The sequence below is a fragment of the Puma concolor genome, chromosome D3 (assembly GCF_028749965.1).
Source record: "Puma concolor isolate L17-30 chromosome D3, mPumCon1.1.hap2, whole genome shotgun sequence".
Taxonomy (NCBI): domain Eukaryota; kingdom Metazoa; phylum Chordata; class Mammalia; order Carnivora; family Felidae; genus Puma; species Puma concolor.
Genome location: NC_141678.1, coordinates 68,706,972 through 68,725,837, shown reverse-complemented (window position 1 = coordinate 68,725,837; position 18,866 = coordinate 68,706,972). Strand labels below are relative to the sequence as shown.

The following is an 18,866-nucleotide window of genomic DNA, read 5'->3' as shown; positions in this document are numbered from 1 at the left end:
ACTCCAGCCTGCCCTGGCCACCCTGTCTCACCTAAAGGGGGAGAAGAAATACTGAGAGATGCTTGTGAAGTTCATTGTCCATAGGCACAGACTCACTAAAAGACTGAAACCTATTATAGGACTATAGAATGCTTCCTCGTCCCCCTCCTCACCACAATGTCACTATAGTCCTATTTACAAAAGTTTCTTTTACTTGGTACATGATACACATCTGGCTAGTAAGAAAAAATTACAAGGCATACTAAAAGGCAAAAAACACAAGAGCAAATATCAGAAGAGATATTTGAAGAGACAGAGCAAATATCAGAACAACACATAGCAGAGATGTTATAATTATCACACCAGGAATGCAAAATAGCTATGATGAATATACTGAGGTCTCTAATGGATGAAGTAGATAGCATGCAAGACCAGAAGAACAATGTAGGCAGAGAGATGGAAATCCTTTGAAAGAACTAGAAGAAACACTAGAGATCAAAACCACTGTAATAGATGAGGCACCTGGCTGGCTCAGTCAGAAGAGCATTTGACTCTTGATCTCAGTGTTGTGAGTTTGAGCCCCATGCTGGGTGTAGAGATTACTTAAATAAATAAATACACTTTAAAAGAAATTTTTTTAAACGTTTATTTATTTTTGAGACAGAGAGAGACAGAGCATGAACGGGGGAGGGTCAGAGAGAGAGGGAGACACAGAATCTGAAACAGGCTCCAGGCTCTGAGCAGTCAGCCCAGAGCCTGACGTGGGGCTCGAACCCACGGACCGCGAGATCATGACCTGAGCCGAAGTCGGACGCTTAACCGACTGAGCCACCCAGGCGCCCCAATAAATACACTTTTTAAAAAAGTCCACACTGTAATATAAATCAATAATGTTTGATGGGAGGCCCCACATTTGGCATAGAGTTCACATACACAAAAGAATGCTTGATGGGCTTTTTAATAGACTGGACATGACTGAGGAAAGAATCTTTGAGCATGAGGATATGTCTGTAGAATCTCCCCAAACTGAAACGTAAAGAGAACAAAGACAAAAACAACAAAAACAAACAAAAACCCCCACACACCAACATCCAAGGACTGTGGGGCAGCTATAAAAGATGTAGCCTAAGTATAATGGAAATACCAGAAGGAGAAGAAAGAGAGAAAGGAACAGAAATATTTGAAACAATAACAATTGGGAATGTCCCCAGGTTAATGTCAGATACCAAACCAGGAAACCAGGAGACACCAAGCAGAGTGAATGTCATGAAACTACATCTAGGCATATCATTGTCAAACTACGGAAAGTCAAAGATAAAGAATAAATCCTGAGGGGCGCCTGGGTGGCTTAGTCGGTTGAGCGTCCGACTTTGGCTCAGGTCATGATCTCACAGTCTGTGAGTTCGAGCCCCGCGTTGGGCTCCGTGCTGACAGCTCAGAGCCTGGAGCCTGCTTCCAAGTCTGTCTCCATCTCTCTCTGCCCCCTCCCTGCTCATGCTCTGTCTCTCTCTCTCTGTCAAAAGTAAACATTAAAAAAAAATTTTTTTTAAGAATAAACCCTGAAAGAAGTCAAAGGAAAAAAACCCACCTTAATGACAATTACATCTGACTTCTCAGAAACAAGTCAAGTGAGAAGAGAGTGGAATGAAATATTGAAAGTGGTAAGAGAGAAAACCCCCGACCAAGAATTATGTACCCTGCAAAATTGTCCCTCAAAAGTGAAGGAGAAACAGACTTCCACGTAAAAACAAAAGTTGAGGGGATTTGTTGTCAGTAGACCCTTCTTGCAAGAAATGATAAAAGAAGTTCTTTGGAGAGAAGGGAAGTGATATAGGGTTGAAACTTGCATCTGCAAAAGAAAGGAAGAGCAAAGAAGGAATAGTGAAAGTAAAATAAAAACTTTAATTTTTCTTATTCTTAAAAAAAAATTTTTTTTAAAGTTTATTTATTTTTGAGACAGAGAGAGACAGAGCATGAACGGGCGAGGGTCAGAGAGAGAGGGAGACACAGAATTGGAAGCAGGCTCCAGGCTCTGAGCCATCAGCCCAGAGCCCGACACGGGGCTCGAACTCACGGACCGCAAGATCGTGACCTGAGCTGAAGCCGGACGCTTAACCGACTGAGCCACCCAGGCGCCCCTAAGTTTTCTTATTCTTAATTGATCTAGTACAGAACGGTTTGCTCAAAATAATAACAGTACTAATATATGTGATTATGTATGCTTTATATGTATTCTATATATAAATATATGCTTTTGTAAGCTTATTTGTAAGTGAAATGAATGACAGCAATGATACAAGGGATGGAAGGAGGAATTAGAATTATTTTGTTACAATAAGGTCCTCATGCTACATGTGAAGTGATATAATGTTATTTGAAAGTAGATTTGGATTAGTCATAAATGTATATTTCAAGCTCTAGGGCAACCACTAAAAAAAGTAAACACAAAAGTATAATTTATCTGCCAAGAAATGAAAGAAAAAGGAATCATATAAATGCTCAATTCACATGTGAAAGAATGAATTTAGACACAGACCTTATACCTGTCACAAAAATCAACTCAAAATGATTCAGAGACTGGAATATAAAATGCAAAACTATACAATCTCTTGGTGCCTGGGTGGCTCAGTTGGTTAGGTGTCTGACTCTTGATCTCAGCTTGGGCTTTGGTCTCAGGGTTTTGACTTCGGGCCCCACGTTGGGACTCTACACTGGGCATGAAGCCTACTTAAAAAAAAGCAAACTATAAAATCTCTTGAGGAGAACAGAACACAGGAGAAAACCTGGATGACCTTGAGTTTGGCAATGATTTTTTTAGATACAACACCAAAGTACAATCCATTACAAAAAGCAGTGATACACTGGACTTCGTTAATACAAAAAACTTCTGCTCTGCAAAAGACAGTGTCAAGAGAATGAGAATATAAGCCACAGACCTGGAGAAAATATTTGCAAAAGGCACATCTGATAAAGGACTGGGATCCAAAATGTACAAAGAACTCTTAAAACTCTGCAATAAAAACAACAACCCGATTTCAAGATGGGCCAAAGATCTGCACAGATACCTCACCAAAAAAGATACACAGATGGTAAATAAGCACATGAGAAGATGTTCCACATCATATGGCATCAGGGAATTGCAAATTAAAACGATGAGATACCACTACATACCGATTAGAATGGCCAAAGTCCAGAACGCTGATGACACCAAATGCTGGCAAGGACGTGCAGCAATGGAAACTCTCCTTTATTGCTGGTGAACATGAAAAATGGCACAGTCACTTTTGGAAGACAGTTTGGCGGTTTCTTACAAAACTTAACACACCCCTACCATGTGATCCAGTGATCTTGCTTCTTGCTATTTACCCAAAGGAGTTGAAAACTCATGTCCACCAAAACCTGTACCATAGCAGCTTTATTCATAATTGCCAAAACTTGGAAGCAGCCAAGATATCCTTCAGTAGGTGAATGGATAAGTAAGCTCTGGTACATCCACACAATGGGACGTTATTCAGTGCTAAAGAGAAGTGAGCTGTCAAGCCATGGAAAGACATGCAAAAATCTTAAATGCACATTCCTAAGTGAAAGAAGCCAATGTGAAAGGCTACAGACTGTATGGTGCCCACTATATGACATTCTGGAAAAGGCAAAATTATAGATACTAAAACACTAAAAATCTCAGTGGTTGCCCAGAGTTGGAGGTAGGGGATGGATTGATGGAGGACAGAGGAATTTTAGGGCAGTGAAACTATTCTGTGTCGTACTGTAATAGTAGATACATGTGACAGTACTTTTGTTAAAACTCAGAGAATGTGGGGCACCTGGGTGGCTCAGTTGGTTAAGCATCTGACTTTGGCTCAGGTCATGAGCTCACAGTTCGTGGGTTTGAGCCCTGTGTAGGCTCTGTGCTGACAGCTTAGAGCCTGCAGCCTGCTTCGGATTCTGTGTCTCCCTCTCTCTCTGCCCCTTCCCCGCTCGTGCTGTCTCTCTCTCTCTCTCTCAAAAATAAATAAACGTTAAACAAGAAATTGGGGGAGGAGCCAAGATGGCGGAACAGCATGGAAGTTTTTCTTGTGTCTCACATCCATGAGATGCATCCAGACCAACACTAAACGATCCTGCACACCTAGAAAACTGATCTGAGGATTAACACAACAATCTGCACAACCTGAACCACAGAACTCAGCAGGTACATGGCACAGAGAGGTGAACTGAGGGAGAGAGAAACAGGGAGGGCAGGGAGCTGTTTTTGCATCCAGAGAGAGGACATAGATGGGGGTGGACTGTGGGGGGTGGAGAATACAGGAAAAGCATCCCCCCAAAAAAGCAGCTGGAGAGAAAGTAGACAAGTGGAAACAACCTCAGGGACTGAACTAAAGAGGGAGAAAGGAGAAAGGAGAGGGTTTAAATTCCATTAAGACTGTAAACAAGGGGAGCGCAGAGTCTGAAACTCCACAGCTGATACCTGGCGGTGCTCTGGTGGGAAGGGCGAATCCCCAGGAGCAGAGTAGAATCTGGGGGGCTTCAGGCCACATGAGAGAGGCGGTTCCCCTGCTGGGAGGACATCTGGTAGAGGCTGTGTGGCCCTCCCAAGGCAAAGGTGCCAGCAGACCCCAGAGAACAACTACATTCGCTGGTGTTGGAACAAGGTCGCTAAGGGTGAGCCTGGTGCCAGATGTGTGTTGTGATTTTCCACAATCCCTGAAATGCTGCTACACAATCACATGAACTTCTTCTAGGGTGGGCTGGCACCCAGCCACAGTCTCTGGGCATCGGCAGCAGCCCAGATCCGCAAACTTCCCTGGGCAAGACCCTCCAGCAGAGGGGCAGAATGGGTCAAAGCTGTGGTCCCTCAGAAGTGAGGGGTTGGGAAACACAGCCGCATGTGAGATAAAACTCAGGAAGGAGGTGCTGCCTGGGCTTGGTCATGGACAGTGTAAAAGCAGGGAGTGGATGGAAGCCGAAGGCAAAGGACAGGAGCACGATTGCTGATTGGGGAGAACAGAGTTCCGATACTGGAGACTGGATAGCTGGGTGACGCCATTTTCACTGCTCCCACGCATGCACATACACACCTACAAGCACCCCAACAATACACCCCAGTAAGCAAAAGCAGCACCATCTAGTGGAGAACAGAGTCATTACACTAAGCCCTGTCCAAGTGAGCCAACCCTGCTCTTCAGGAATACAAGTCTCTCCACCTGCTTAGTCTATGGACTATAAAGTGCTTCATAGTTTGACTTCTAGGGGAAAACAAAATAATTTCAATCGTATTTCAGTCTGTTTGCTGGTCCATCTATTTTATTCAATTTTCTTTTTTTTTTTCTCTTTCTCTTTTTCATTTCTTTTCTTTTTCTTGACTACAAAAGAGAAGAAAATTATTTTTATTTTAAATTTTTATTAAAAATACGTTTCTTTAATTTTTTTCTACTATATTTTTACTTTTGTGTAAATTTTTTCAAATTCTATTTTACTTCCATAATTTAATTTTATTCTATTTCAGTGTATTCATTTTTTCAAATTTTCTAATGATTGCCTTTTTTTTCTGCCCTTTTTTTCTCTAATCTATCAAGCCCCTTTCAATACCCAGACCAAAACACACCTAGGATCTAGCATCATTTATTTTATTTTCTTGTTTGTAGTTTTTAATTTTTTAATTTTAATTTTTAAAAATTTTAATTGTTTTTAATTTTTTTTACCTCATTAATTCCTTTTCTCCCTTCAAAATGATGAAACAAAGGAACTCACCCCAAAAGAAAAAGCAGGAAGAAACGATAGCCAGGAACTTAACTAACACAGATACGAGCAAGATGTCTGAACCAGAATTTAGAATCACGATAATAAGAATACTAGCTGGAGTCAAAAATAGATTAGAATCACTTTCTGTGGAGATGAAAGAAGTAAAAGCTAGTCAGAATGAAATGAAAAAATGCTGTAACTGAGCTGCAATCTCGAATGGATGTCACGATGGAAGGATGGATGAGGCAGAGCAGATAATCAGTGATATAGACGACAAACTTCTGGAGAATAATGAAGCAGGAAAAAAGGGAGACGAAGGCAAAAGAGCATGATTTAAAAATTAGAGAAATCAGTGAATCATTAAAAAGGAAAAACATCAGAATCACACGGGTCTCAGAAGATGAGGACAGAGAAAAAGGGGTAGAAGGGTTATATGAGCAAATCATAGCAGAAAACTTTCCTAACCTGGGGGAAGACACAGACATTAAAATCCAGGAAGCACAGAGGACTCCCATTAGATTCAACAAAAACCAACTATAAACAAGGCATATCATAATCAAATTCACAAAATACTCAGGCCAGGAAAGAATCATGAAAGCAGCAAGGGGAAAAAAGTCCTTAATATATAGGGAAGACAGATCAGGTTTGCCACAGACCTAGCCACAGAAACTGGCAGGCCAGAAAGGAGTGACAGGATATAGTCAATGTGCTAAATGAGAAAGATATGCAGCATGAATTCTTTATCCAGCAAGGCTGTCATTCAAAATAGAAGGAGAGATAAAAAGTTTCCCAAACAAAAATTAAAGGAGTTTGTGACCACTAAACCAGGTCTGCAAGAAATTTTAAGGGGGACTCTCTGAGGGGAGAAAAGACTAAATAAATAGATAAATAGATGATAGATAGATAGATACATAGATAGATAAATATAAATACCAAAAGCAACAAAAACTAGAAAGGACCAGAGAACACCACCAGAAACTCCAGCTCTACAAACAACATAATGGCAACAAATTTATATTTTTCAGTACTCACTCAACGTCAGTGGACAGAATGCTCCAATCAAAAGACACAGGGTAACAGAATGGAGAAGAAAACAAGACCCATCTATATGCTGTTTACAAGAGACCCACTTTAGACCTAAAGACACCTTCAGATTGAAAGTAAAGGGATGGAGAACCATCTATCATGCTAATGGTCAACAAAAGAAAGCCAAAATAGCCATACTTATACCAGACAGTCTAGACTTTAAGATAAAGACTGTAACGAGAGATGAAAAAGGGCATTATATCATAATTAAGGGGTCTATCCACCATGAAGACCTGACAATTGTAAACATTTATGCTCCAAACTTGGAGGAACCCAAATATATAAATCAATTAATCACAAACATAAAGAACATCATTGATAATAATACCATAATAGTAGGAAACTTAAACACCCCACTTACAACAATGGACAGATCATCTAACCAGAAAACCAACAAGGAAACAATGGCTTTGAATGACACACTGGACCAGATGGCCTTAACAGATATATTCAGAATATTTCATCCTAAAGCAGCAGAATATATATTCTTCTGCAGTGCACATGGAACGTTCTCCAGAATAGACCACATGATGGGACACAAGTCAGCCCTCAACAAGTACAAAACGATCGAGATCATACCGTGCATATTTTCAGACCACAATGCTATGAAACTTGAAATCAACCACAAGAAAAAATTTGGAAAGATAACAAATACTTGGAGGCTAAAGAACATCCTACTAAAGAATGAACGGGTTAACCATGAAGTTAAAGAAGAAATTAAAAAGTACAGGGAAGCCAATGAAAATGTTAACACCAGAGCCCACAACCTCTGGGAGGCAGCAAAGGCAGTCATAAGAGGAAAGTATATAGCAATTCAGGCCTTCCTAAAGAAGGAAGAAAGGTCTCAGATACACAACCTAACCTTACACCTTAAAGAGCTGGAAAAAGAACAGCAAATAAAACCCCAAACCAGCAGCAGACAGGAAATAATAAAGATTAGAGCAGAAATCAATGCTATTGAAACCAAAAAACCCCCCAGTAGAACAGATCAATGAAACCAGAGCTGGTTCTTTGAAAGAATTAACAAAATTGATAAACCACTAGACAGTTTGATCAAAAAGAAAAAGGAAAGGACCCAAATAAATAAAATCAAGAATGAAAGAGGAGAGATCACAACCAACACAGCAGAAATAAAAACAATAATAAGAGAATATTATGAGCAATTATATGCCAATAAAATGGGCAATGTGGAAGAAATGGACAAATTCCTAGAAACATATACACTACCAACACTGAAACAGGAAAAAATAGAAAATTTGAACAGACCCATAACCAGTAAATAAATTGAATTAGTAATCAAAAATCAACCAAAAAACAAGAGTCCAGGGCCAGATGGCTTTCCAGGGGAATTCTACCAAACATTTAAGGAAGAGTTAACACCTATTCTCTTTGAAGCTGTTCCAAAAAATAGAAATGGAAGGAAAACTTCCAAACTCTTTCTATGAAGCCAGCATTACCTTGATTCTGAAACCAGAAAAGACCCCACTAAAAAGGAGAATTATAGACCAATTTCCCTGATGAACATGGATGCAAAAATCCTCAAGAAGATATTAGCCAACTGGATCCAACAATACGTTAAAAAAATTATTCACCACAACCAAGTGGGATTAATACCTTGTATGCAGAGCTGGTTCAACATCCACAAAACAATCAATGTGATTCATCACATCAATAAAAGAAAGGACAGGAACCACATGATCCTCTCAATAGTTGCAGAGAAAGCATTTGACAAAATACAACATCCTTTTTTGATAAACATTCAAAAAAGTAGGGATGGAAGGATTATACCTCGAGATCATAAAAGCCATATATGAAAGACCCAGTGCTAATGTCATCCTCAATGGAGAAAAACTGAGAGCTTTCCACCTAAGGTCAGGAACAAGACAGGGATGTCCGCTCTCACCACTGTTATTCAACACAATGTTGGAAGTCTTAGCCTCAGCAATCAGACAACACAAAGAAATAAAAGTCATCCAAATTGGCCAGGAGGAGGTGAAACTCTCCATCTTCACAGATGACATGATACTCTATATGGAAAACCCAAAGATTCCACCAAAAAACTGCTAGAACTGATTCATGAATTCAGCAAAGTGGCAGGATATAAAATCAATGCATGGAAATTGGTTGCATTCCTATACACCAATAATGAAGCAACAGAAAGAGAAATCAAGGAATCGATCCCATTTACAATTGCACCAAAACCCACAAAATACCTAGGAATAAATCTAACCCAAAGAGGCGAAAAATCTATACACTGAGAACTATAGAAAGCTTATAAAAGAAATTGAAGAAGACACAAAAAAATGGAAAAATATTCCATGCTCCTGGCCTGGAAGAACAAATATTGTTAAAATGTCAACACTCCCCAAAGCAATCTACATATTCAATGAAATCCTTATCAAAATGAGACCAGCATTCTTCACAGTGCTAGAACAAACAATCCTAAAATTTGTATGGAACCAGAAAAGACCCCGAATAGCCAAAGCAATCTTGGAAAAGAAAACCAAAGCAGGAGGCATCACAATCCCGGACTTCAAGCTGTATGACAAAGCTGTAATCATCAAGACCCTATGGTACTGGCACAAGAGCAGACACTCAGATCAATGGAACAGAATAGAGAACCCAGAAATGGACCCACAAACGTGGAGCCAACTAATCTTTGACAAAGCAGGAAAGAATATTCAGTGGAATAAAGCCAGTCTTTTCAGCAAGTGGTGCTGGGAAAACTGGACAGCAACATGCAGAAAAATGAACCTGGACCACTTTCTTACACCATACACAAAAATAAACTCAAAATGGATGAAAGACCTCAATGTAAGACAGGAAGCCATCAAAATCGAGGAGAAAGCAGGCAAAAACCTCTTTGATCTTGGTCGCAGCAACTTCTCACTCAACACGTCTCCAGAGGCAAAAATGGGAAACAAAAGCAAAAATAAACTATTGGGACCTCATCAAAATAAAAAGCATCTGCACAGTGAAGGAAACAATTAGCAAAACTAAAAGGCAACCAAGTAATGGAAGAAGATATTTGCAGATAACATATCAGATAAAGGGTTAGTATCCAAAACCTTTAGAGAACTTATCAAACTCAACACCCAACAACAAATAATCCAGTGAAGAAATGGGCAAAAGACATGAATAGACAGTTATCCACAGAAGACATCCAGATGGCAATCAACACATGGAAAAATGCTCAACATCACTCATCATCAGGGAAATACAAATCAAAACCACAATGAGATATCACCTCACACCTGTCAGAATGGCTGACATTAACAACTCAGGCAACGACAGATGTTGGCGAGGATGTGGAGAGAGGATCTCTTTTGCACTGCTGGTAGGAATGCAAACTGGTGGAGCCACTCTGGAAAATGGTATGGAGATTCCTCAAAAAATTAAAAATAGAACTACCCTACGACCCAGCAATTGCACTACTAGGTTTTTATCCAAGGGATACAGGTATGCTGTTTTGAAGGGACACATGCACCCTGATGTTTATAGCAGCACTATCAACAATAGCCAAAGTATGGAAAGAGTCCAAATGTCCATCGATGGATGAATGGATAAAGAAGTGGTATATATATACAATGGAGTATTACTCGGCCATCAAAAAGAATGAAATCTTGCCATTTGCAACTACGTGGATGGAACTAGAGGGTATCATGCTAAGCGAAATTAGTCAGAGAAAGACAAATATCATATGACTTCACTCATAGGAGGACTTTAAGACACAGAACAGATGAACACGAGGGAAGGGAAGCAAAGATAATATAAAAACAGCGAGGGGGGACAAAAACATAAGAGACTCTTAAATATGGAGAACAAACAGAGGGTTGCTGGAGGGGTTGTGGGAGGGGGGATGGGCTAAATGGGGAAGGGGCACTGAGGAATGTACCCCTGAGATCATTGTTACACTATATGCTAACTAACTTAGATGTAAATTTTTAAAAAATGTCACCGAACACCTAAATAAATAAATAAATAAATAAATAAATACAATTAAAAAATAAAAAACTAACCCTCATAGAATGTGCCTAGAGTGAACCCTCATATAAACTGTGGACTTTGGTGCTAGTGATGTGTCAGTGTGGGTTCATCATTATAACAAAGGTCCCACTCTGGTGAGGGTGTTGATGGTGGGGAAGGCTGTGCATGTTGGGGGCGGGGGTACACGGGAACTCTCTCAACCTTCCACTCAATTTTCCTGTGAACCTAACACTGCTCTAAAAAATAAAGTCTTCACAAAGAGATTAAGAGAGAGAAAGAAAGAAAATTGTTTTGAAGTGTCTTTTCAGTTCACTTTTCTCTTTTCTTCCTCTGCAGAGACCTTGTCAAAAGCTGGCACTTGCAACCCACAACCAGGAAAACTCCTTCGTCGAACCCAGCAGTTCATTGAGTACATTTTCTGTGTAGTGTCACTAAAGTTCCCAGTGTTGTCACCTTCCTGCCACCGCATGTGAGGCCGAAGAGCCTCTTCTGCACTTGTTGGGATGAGCAGTGGGTGTTGTATGGAAGCCAATTTGACAATAAATTATATTTTAAAAAAAGAAGAAGAGCCTCTTCTCTGTGCTCTGCCTCCCTGTCCATCAAGGCTTCACCAACGGTTTTCTCCAAGCCTTTCTGGCTTCTTCCTCTTCCCTTGTCCCAAAGCCAATGCCAGTTTAAATAAAATTTATTGATTGATTTATAGTTATCTCAATTTATACATATAGCTTATATATATTTCTATATTTTATTAAATGTATTTATTGATTATTCCCTGATTTATTTATTGAGAGAGAGAGAGAGAATGAGTGGCAGAGAGAGAGGGGGAATCCCAAGGAGACTCTGCACTGTCAGCACAGAGCCTGATGTAGAGCTCGAGCCCACAAACCCTGAGATCATGACCTGAGCCGAAACCAAGAGTCAGACGCTTAACCAGCTGTGCCACCCCCGCACCCCAGCCAATGCCAATTTTAGATTAAGTTTTAGATTTAAAAAAGAACACGGCAGCACCCCACTTCCACGCACCAATGTCTACGTATTTAACTGTTGCAGCAGAAGAAACCACTTCCAAAATGTGGTAACTGAAGCGACTTATTCTGTCTCCTGACTTCCCTGGCTGACTGGCTCATCTGGATGCTTCTCACTTGGGATTTCTCCTGTGGTTACATTCCAATGGTGCCTGGGGCTGAAGGCTTAACAGGGCTGGATGCTCAAGATGACCGACTCACATGGCTGCCAGTTGGCTTTGAGCTCGGCTGGGGCTGGTGAGTAGAGTACCCGCATGGCTGCTTCTGGCTTGGGCTTCTCAGGCATGACAGCTGCTTTCTGAGAGGGAGGGTTCCAAAAGTGAGTGTCCCTAGAGACCCAGGCTTGTTAGAACCTAGCCTTGGCTGTCCCAGAATATCATTCTCACCTCACTCTATTGGCCATCCTGGTTCCTAACATCACCCAGATTTAAGCTCAGGAAAGGTAGACTCCAACTTTTGATCTGAGATATAACATGTATGTATCAGAGGGGTGGAATTATTTGGGACCATCTTTGGAGATTCACTAGTACAGACTTTTTTTTCTTCTTTTATCCCCACTCCCCCAGTAAAGCTCTGAAAGAGCAGACCTAGGCCGGCTGACTAGTGAGTATGTCCCCGACATGGCCTCAGAAAGAAGTTCCTGCTCAAACCTCAGAACACACCTCCTCCCCTTAAGTAACTTACCGATTGATGCATTCTTCCGAAGTCTGAGGTGGGGGGAAGGGGGGTGTGAGAGGCGTGGAAAGTGTGAGTAGAAGAGGGAGGGCTTCTCTCAGGTAGGGGCCAGAGGCAGGAGCCCTCAACCCTGTCCAGGCTTAGAATGACCTGGGAGCATTTTACCCCTCCCCAAACCAATTAATCAGAGTCTCTGGGGATGGTGTTTGGTGCTAGGTATTTATATAGCACAGCAAGGCTGACAGCCAATGGTTCATAGGTGACCAGTGAGAACCGTTCTGTATACACTGAGGCCAAACATGTTAGAGATCCTCAGACACAGTGGTTCTTAAACTTCAGGTGCATCAGAATCTCCTGGAAGATGTTCAAACACAGATTGCTGAGCCCCACCCCGGGAGTTTCTGATTCAGTAGGTCTGTGACCACCAGGCCCAACATTTGCATTTTTAACAAGTTCCAGGTGACGCTGATAATTGCTGATCTGGGACCACACTTTGGCAGCCAATCGGCTGAGTCCACGACCCTTCCCCAGCCAATCGGCTAAGGCCATGATCCCTATAAAACCTTTTGTGCTTTTGAACCTCGCTCTCTGTCTCCGGTATCTCACCGCTGCGTCGGTGCAGGTAGGGGATTGAGCTCGAGCTAGCTCGAATAAAGGCTCTTTGCTTTTGCATCGGACTCCGCTCCCTGGTGGTCTTTGGGGACCACGAATTCTGGGCATAACAGCTCCAGTTTTCCCCAAGTCCCGGTTCTGTGCAAATTACACTAAGGTGTTAATGACTGATGACTAGATTAATGTGCCCTGCTGGTGCATCAGCCAGGATGGACTAGATTATACTATCACTACAAACCACACCAAAATTTTGGGGGGCTAACCCCTTAAAGGTATTTCTCACTCATCCACGTGTCCATGGAGGTCGACATCTTTACCCTGGGGACCCAGGTAGCTAGACCTGACCCCGTCTGGAGCATTGGTCGTCACTGCGGCAGGGGGAAGGAGAGATGTCCAGGACTGTGCACCGGGCTGGCCAGACTTCCCTCTGGAATAGACATACACCACGCCCACTCACATTTCATTGTCCACAACAATGAACAGGGTGTATCATCCTATCACAGGCCTGGGTAGAACTATATAGAAAATGGCACTAAGACTCCCATGGGCAGTATTTTAACAGAGGCCAATGCCTTTGACCAAATAAATTCATCTCCAAAGGGGGAATTTCAGGAAGCCATTAATAGTTGGGGAAGGGGAGCAGTTTTGAGGCTCTCTGTAGGCTGCCTCAGATCCTACCTTCCAGCAATCTCTGCTGCCCCCACCAAGAACCCACTGCCTCAAAGGCAATGCTCCCTCATTCTCCTGAGTTGGGGTGGGCAAGTGTTCCTGTTTGCATGCAAGATGACAGGCTTTGTCACCCCTGTTTTCTTTGAAGCAATTCATGCAATGGCTCAGAGCAGCTCAGCCCTGCCTAAGTGAAGGGTGGCCGTCTGGTCCCTGGTGGTGCCCCCAGGCCTGTGTCAGGGACCCATGTGGGGCTAAGGACACGGGACCCTCCCTGCGAGCTAGTATGCTCTTCCTCTCAGGGAGGGGGCCAAGTCTTCTGTTTTGTCCTGATTCAGATAGACCTGGATTTGAAATCAGCTTCTGCCACGGTTTAGCTGTGTAACGCTGGCTTCTTAATTTTTCTGAGCCTGGTTTCCCCACCTATAAAATAGGGATGGCAATGCCTACCTTACAGGGTTGTCATGAGGATGGAATGATCCAATGACCACACCACTTATTAGCTGTGTTACCTTGGGTAAGTTACTTAACCTCTCTGTACTACTTTTTAAAAAAAAAATTTAATGTTTATTTTTAAGAGAGAGACAGAGTGCTAGTGGGGGAGGGGCAGAGAGCGAGGAAGACACAGAATCGGAAGCAGGCTTCAGGCTCAGCTGTCTGCAGAGCCTGATGTGGAGCTCGAACTCATGAACTGTGAGATCATGACCTAAGCGGATGTCACACCCAACCAACTGAGCCACCCACGCACCCCATGTACTATTTAAACAAATTGTGTTTTCATGTGTACTTATTTTTGAGAGAGAGAGAGTGTGTGAGAGCAGAGGAGGGGCAGAGAGAGAGAGGGACATCAGGGACCTGAGTCAGGACAAAACAGAATCCACAGCAGGCTCCAGGGTCCAAGCTGTCAGCACAGAGCCCGACGCGGGGCTCGAACTCACGAACCGCGAGAGCATGACCTGAGTCGAACTCAGACGGTTGACCGACTGAGCCACCCAGGCGCCCTGGCCTGTCTGTACTTCTGTACTTATCTCCTGGGTTGCGGTGAGGCTGAATGAGTGAATGTTTGTGCAGCTTACACAGCAGAGCTCTGGAGATACTGAGTATTTACCCACGTGCTGGCTAGTATTAATACTGGGGCATGTGAACCGGCAGGCATGGGAAGGCGTCCAGGGCACGTGAATCCTCTCTTCTCCTTGCTGTCCTGCCCACAGCTTTGGCTAAAGGAGCCTGGTTTCTCTGAGAACCTTGGAATTGCAGGCAGCCCGCTTGTCTAGTTGTGAATAGTTTGCAGCGGTCTTGTTTCACGGTCAGGCACCAGAAAAATAAAGTGACGGAGACACCTGGCGGGACCTGGTGGCATATGCTCAAGCAGGTCAGAGAGCCCGTGGCTGACCGCGGGTGGCGACCAGATGGGCGGTACAGCCGTGGCCCCTGCCCCACGCCCAGGACCACAGGGCGCAGGGCCTACAGTGTGGGGAGCCCTGCTCGTCTGCCCTGCGCTGGCCTGGCCACCGAGGCTCAACCCCTGGGAACACCAGTCCCGGCAGTCTGCCATGGCGTTTGCTCCCACTGTTGGTCCTGGCCTCAGGTGGAGTGAGGGACGCCAGGAGGAAAGACCTTTGAGGAGCTGGCAGAGGACAGATGGGCTTAGCACTTTTTTTCACTGTATCATCTTGAGCGGGTCATGTAGCATCCCTGAGCTCCAGGTTCCTTCCTGGTTTGCAACATGGAGTTAGCAACACTCACAGGGTCACTCTAAGGATGGTTTCCAATGATGGCTGTAGAGAGTTGAGCACCGTGTGGGCCACAGAAAGCACCAAGAAACGATGGTGTTGTGATTGCTGTCATTTTACGGTTAGACGACTGTACAGGAGGGAATTCAGGAAGAACTCTAAGCAACAGTGGGGCAGGAGGAAGCCACCATAGCTTTGAGCAGCCCAGAGAAGCTCTTCGGAGAGCCAGAGTGGTCAGGGAGGCTTCACGGAGGAGACAGAATCCCTTAGGAGCCTTGAGTGGTAGGAACAAGACCGTACTCCAACCGGCTGAAGCAGTTCTGAGGCTTTATTGGCTCAAATAACTCAGAAAGATCTAGCCGCTTGATGATTTCACCAAGGACCAGTCTCTTTTTGTAAAAAATGATGGTGATATAAAACATACTAAAAGATTGAGAAAACAACATTCATCTTCGGAAATAAAAGAACAAATATAGTTGAAGCTTCCTGGCCCTTTCCAACTGCATTTCCCTTCACACCCTACCCCGCAAAGGGAATGACTATCCTAAATTTGGTGTTTATCCTTCCCATGCATGCATTTACATGATTACTATATACGTATGTATTCCTAAACAACATATGGTAGAATCGCATAGTTTAAAACTTTGTATAAATATATCATAGAGTGTGTATCCTTCTGAAACTTGTGTTTTTTTCTCCTACGTGACGTTAGCTTTTTGAGATGTTCTTGCCGGTATGTGTAGACCTAGCTTACTTTCACTGCTGCATAATACTTCATCGTATGACTATACTCCAGTGTGTCTGTCCATTCTCCTCTTTCCAATTTCTTGTTGTTATAGACAAAATATGCATATTTGAGATCGAGACATAAACAAATGGCTTGTCTTCTTTGTTTTAGTTTGGTGTCTTTTTTTTTTAATTTTTTTAAAAAATTTTTTTTTCAACATTTTTTATTTATTTTTGGGACAGAGAGAGACAGAGCATGAACGGGGGAGGGGCAGAGAGAGAGGGAGACACAGAATCGGAAACAGGCTCCAGGCTCCGAGCCATCAGCCCAGAGCCCGACGCGGGGCTCGAACTCGCGGACCACGAGATCGGGACCTGGCTGAAGTCGGACGCTTAACCGACTGTGCCACCCAGGCACCCCTAGTTTGGTGTCTTTTTACACACAGGCATTAAACACATTTTTTTCAGGGGCACCTGGGTGGCTCAGTCAGTTCAGTGTCCGACTTTGGCTCAGGTCCTGATCTCACGGTTCGTGAGTTCAAGCCCCATGTGGGGCTCTCTGTTGTCAGCACAGAGCCTGCTTCAGATCCTCCGTCTCCTACTCTCTCTGTCTCTCTCCCCTGCTTGCTCTTTCTCTCTCTCAAAACAAATCAACTGGAAAAACATTTTTTTAGCTGGTAGGATGGACCCATATTTTTGTTTATGATTTATGCTTTCAAATGTTTGACCTTCTCTACTCCAAATTCATAAAGGTCTTTTACATTTTATTCAAACAGTTAAAAGATGTAGGCGTTTAATTCAACCAGAAGACATCTCATGAATGGTGTGAGGTTGGAATTCACTTTTTTTTTTTTTAATAAGGAATAAACCCAGCACCCGATATAGGCTGGGCCATACTTCTTACTAGTTTACAGCGCCACCTAGGTTGAAAAACAGGTTCTGTGCGTGTCAGGATCTTTTCTGGGCCTTCTATTCTTTCCCATTGATTTTTTGTTTTCTGTTATTGCATCAATATCGCAAGTGTTTTAATCACTTTACACTGTATTTTGATAGTTTCTAGATCGTCTCTCATTCATCTTCAAAACCGTCCCTATCATTATTGCCTCATTGCCTTTTTAATGAATTCCTTAGGAAATTCAGTTTGTTGAGTTCCATGAAACACTGTATTGAAATTTGAAGGGAATGACATTGAATTTATCGAACAGACATTCTGAGATATTCTTTCAAGTTTATTTATTTATTTATTTTTTTTTTTTTCAAGTTTATTTATTTTTGAGAGAGAGAGAGAGAGAGAGAGCGAGCATGCGAGCAAGGGAGGGGCAGAGAGAGGGTGGGAGAGAGAATCCCAAGGAGGCTTCGAGGTGTCAGCCCCAAGCCAAACACGGGGCTTGATCTCGAGAACTGTGAGGTCATGACCCAAGAGTCAGACGTTTAGCCGACTGAGCCACCCAGGTGCCTGTCTGTGATTTCATTATTGCATAATAAATCATCACTTTGAAATAGCAAAGCTTTCTTGGCATCTACACAGAAACACAAAAAGGATGTAGACTTTGTTGTTTTGTTTTGCCATATGTTTAAATTTCTCTAAATTTTTTTTTTTATAAAAATTTTTTTTTCAATGTTTATTTATTTTTGGGACAGAGAGAGACAGAGCATGAACGGGGGAGGGGCAGAGAGAGAGGGAGACACAGAATCGGAAACAGGCTCCAGGCTCTGAGCCATCAGCCCAGAGCCCGACGCGGGGCTCGAACCCACGGACCGCGAGATCGTGACCTGGCTGAAGTCGGACGCTTAACCGACTACGCCACCCAGGCGCCCCTAAATTTCTCTAAATTTTTAAATGTTATGTGACACAGTTTTTATCTTATAATTTAATTATATATTTTCTTCTAAAATGAAAGACAATGTGCTTACAATACACGTTCGGATATTTGAGAATGGGCTACTGGCTTAAAAAGAGAGTTTCGAAGACTTCCCTTTTTTAGCCACAACTGTACTGCCTACCTCGAAACAAGCTTAAAAAGATGAGACTGTGACATCAGAGAACCCTGACTCACGGAAGAGGAATATACCCCCCCAAAACTAGGGGAGGTTGTAAATAAAAAACGAAAATAGGAAAACTATCTTTCCTTCATTTTTATAGATATTTATGATGTACTATGTGTCACGCGACCGAACATTTTTGAACGCTATTCTGGCATCAGGTAACTTACGGCACAATCTTCTGTTAGACCCTTCAGAGTTTAACAAAAAGGAAATGGAATATTTCAAATGTAGACATGATGACGTTTGGAAAGGCCAGCACTTGTTTGTTACAGCTTTTCAGATGAGAATTGAAAAACGCCACTGAGGCATCTTCCAGGGTGAGTTATCTTGTGATATTGGACAGAGAAACATACCCAGCAGATTAAAGGCTAATAAAGCTCTACAGAGCTGACTCTTGAATGCCTGCTGTATGGCAAGTCAGTGAAAGGAGGCATGGCAGTGTTATTTGCCAACAGTACGGCAACTCATCAAATCAAGGGTTTAGCTATAAACAGGAAGTCTGCGTTAACACCTCATTCGTAGTTTCAAGCGGGAACTAGCTCGAGGAAAGGTTCTTCGGTAAGTCCAGGCCGTAGGACAACTGCTTATCCGC

At 42.7% G+C, this 18,866-nt stretch overlaps 1 protein-coding gene across 1 annotated transcript in view; it reads right to left on the bottom strand.

Annotated features, from left to right (window-relative positions):
• Positions 1-13,414, bottom strand: part of LOC147575613 (uncharacterized) — a 52,716-nt gene extending 39,302 nt beyond the window's left edge. The window contains exons 1-4 of the mRNA XM_086682858.1: positions 13,387-13,414; positions 12,501-12,523; positions 12,018-12,114; positions 3,151-3,232 (exon numbers count right to left, since the gene is read on the bottom strand). Coding sequence (XP_086538984.1) covers positions 3,151-3,232; positions 12,018-12,114; positions 12,501-12,523; positions 13,387-13,414 — 230 coding nt within the window. The remainder of the gene's footprint in view (positions 1-3,150; positions 3,233-12,017; positions 12,115-12,500; positions 12,524-13,386) is intronic.
• Positions 13,415-18,866: the final 5,452 nt, after the last annotated feature.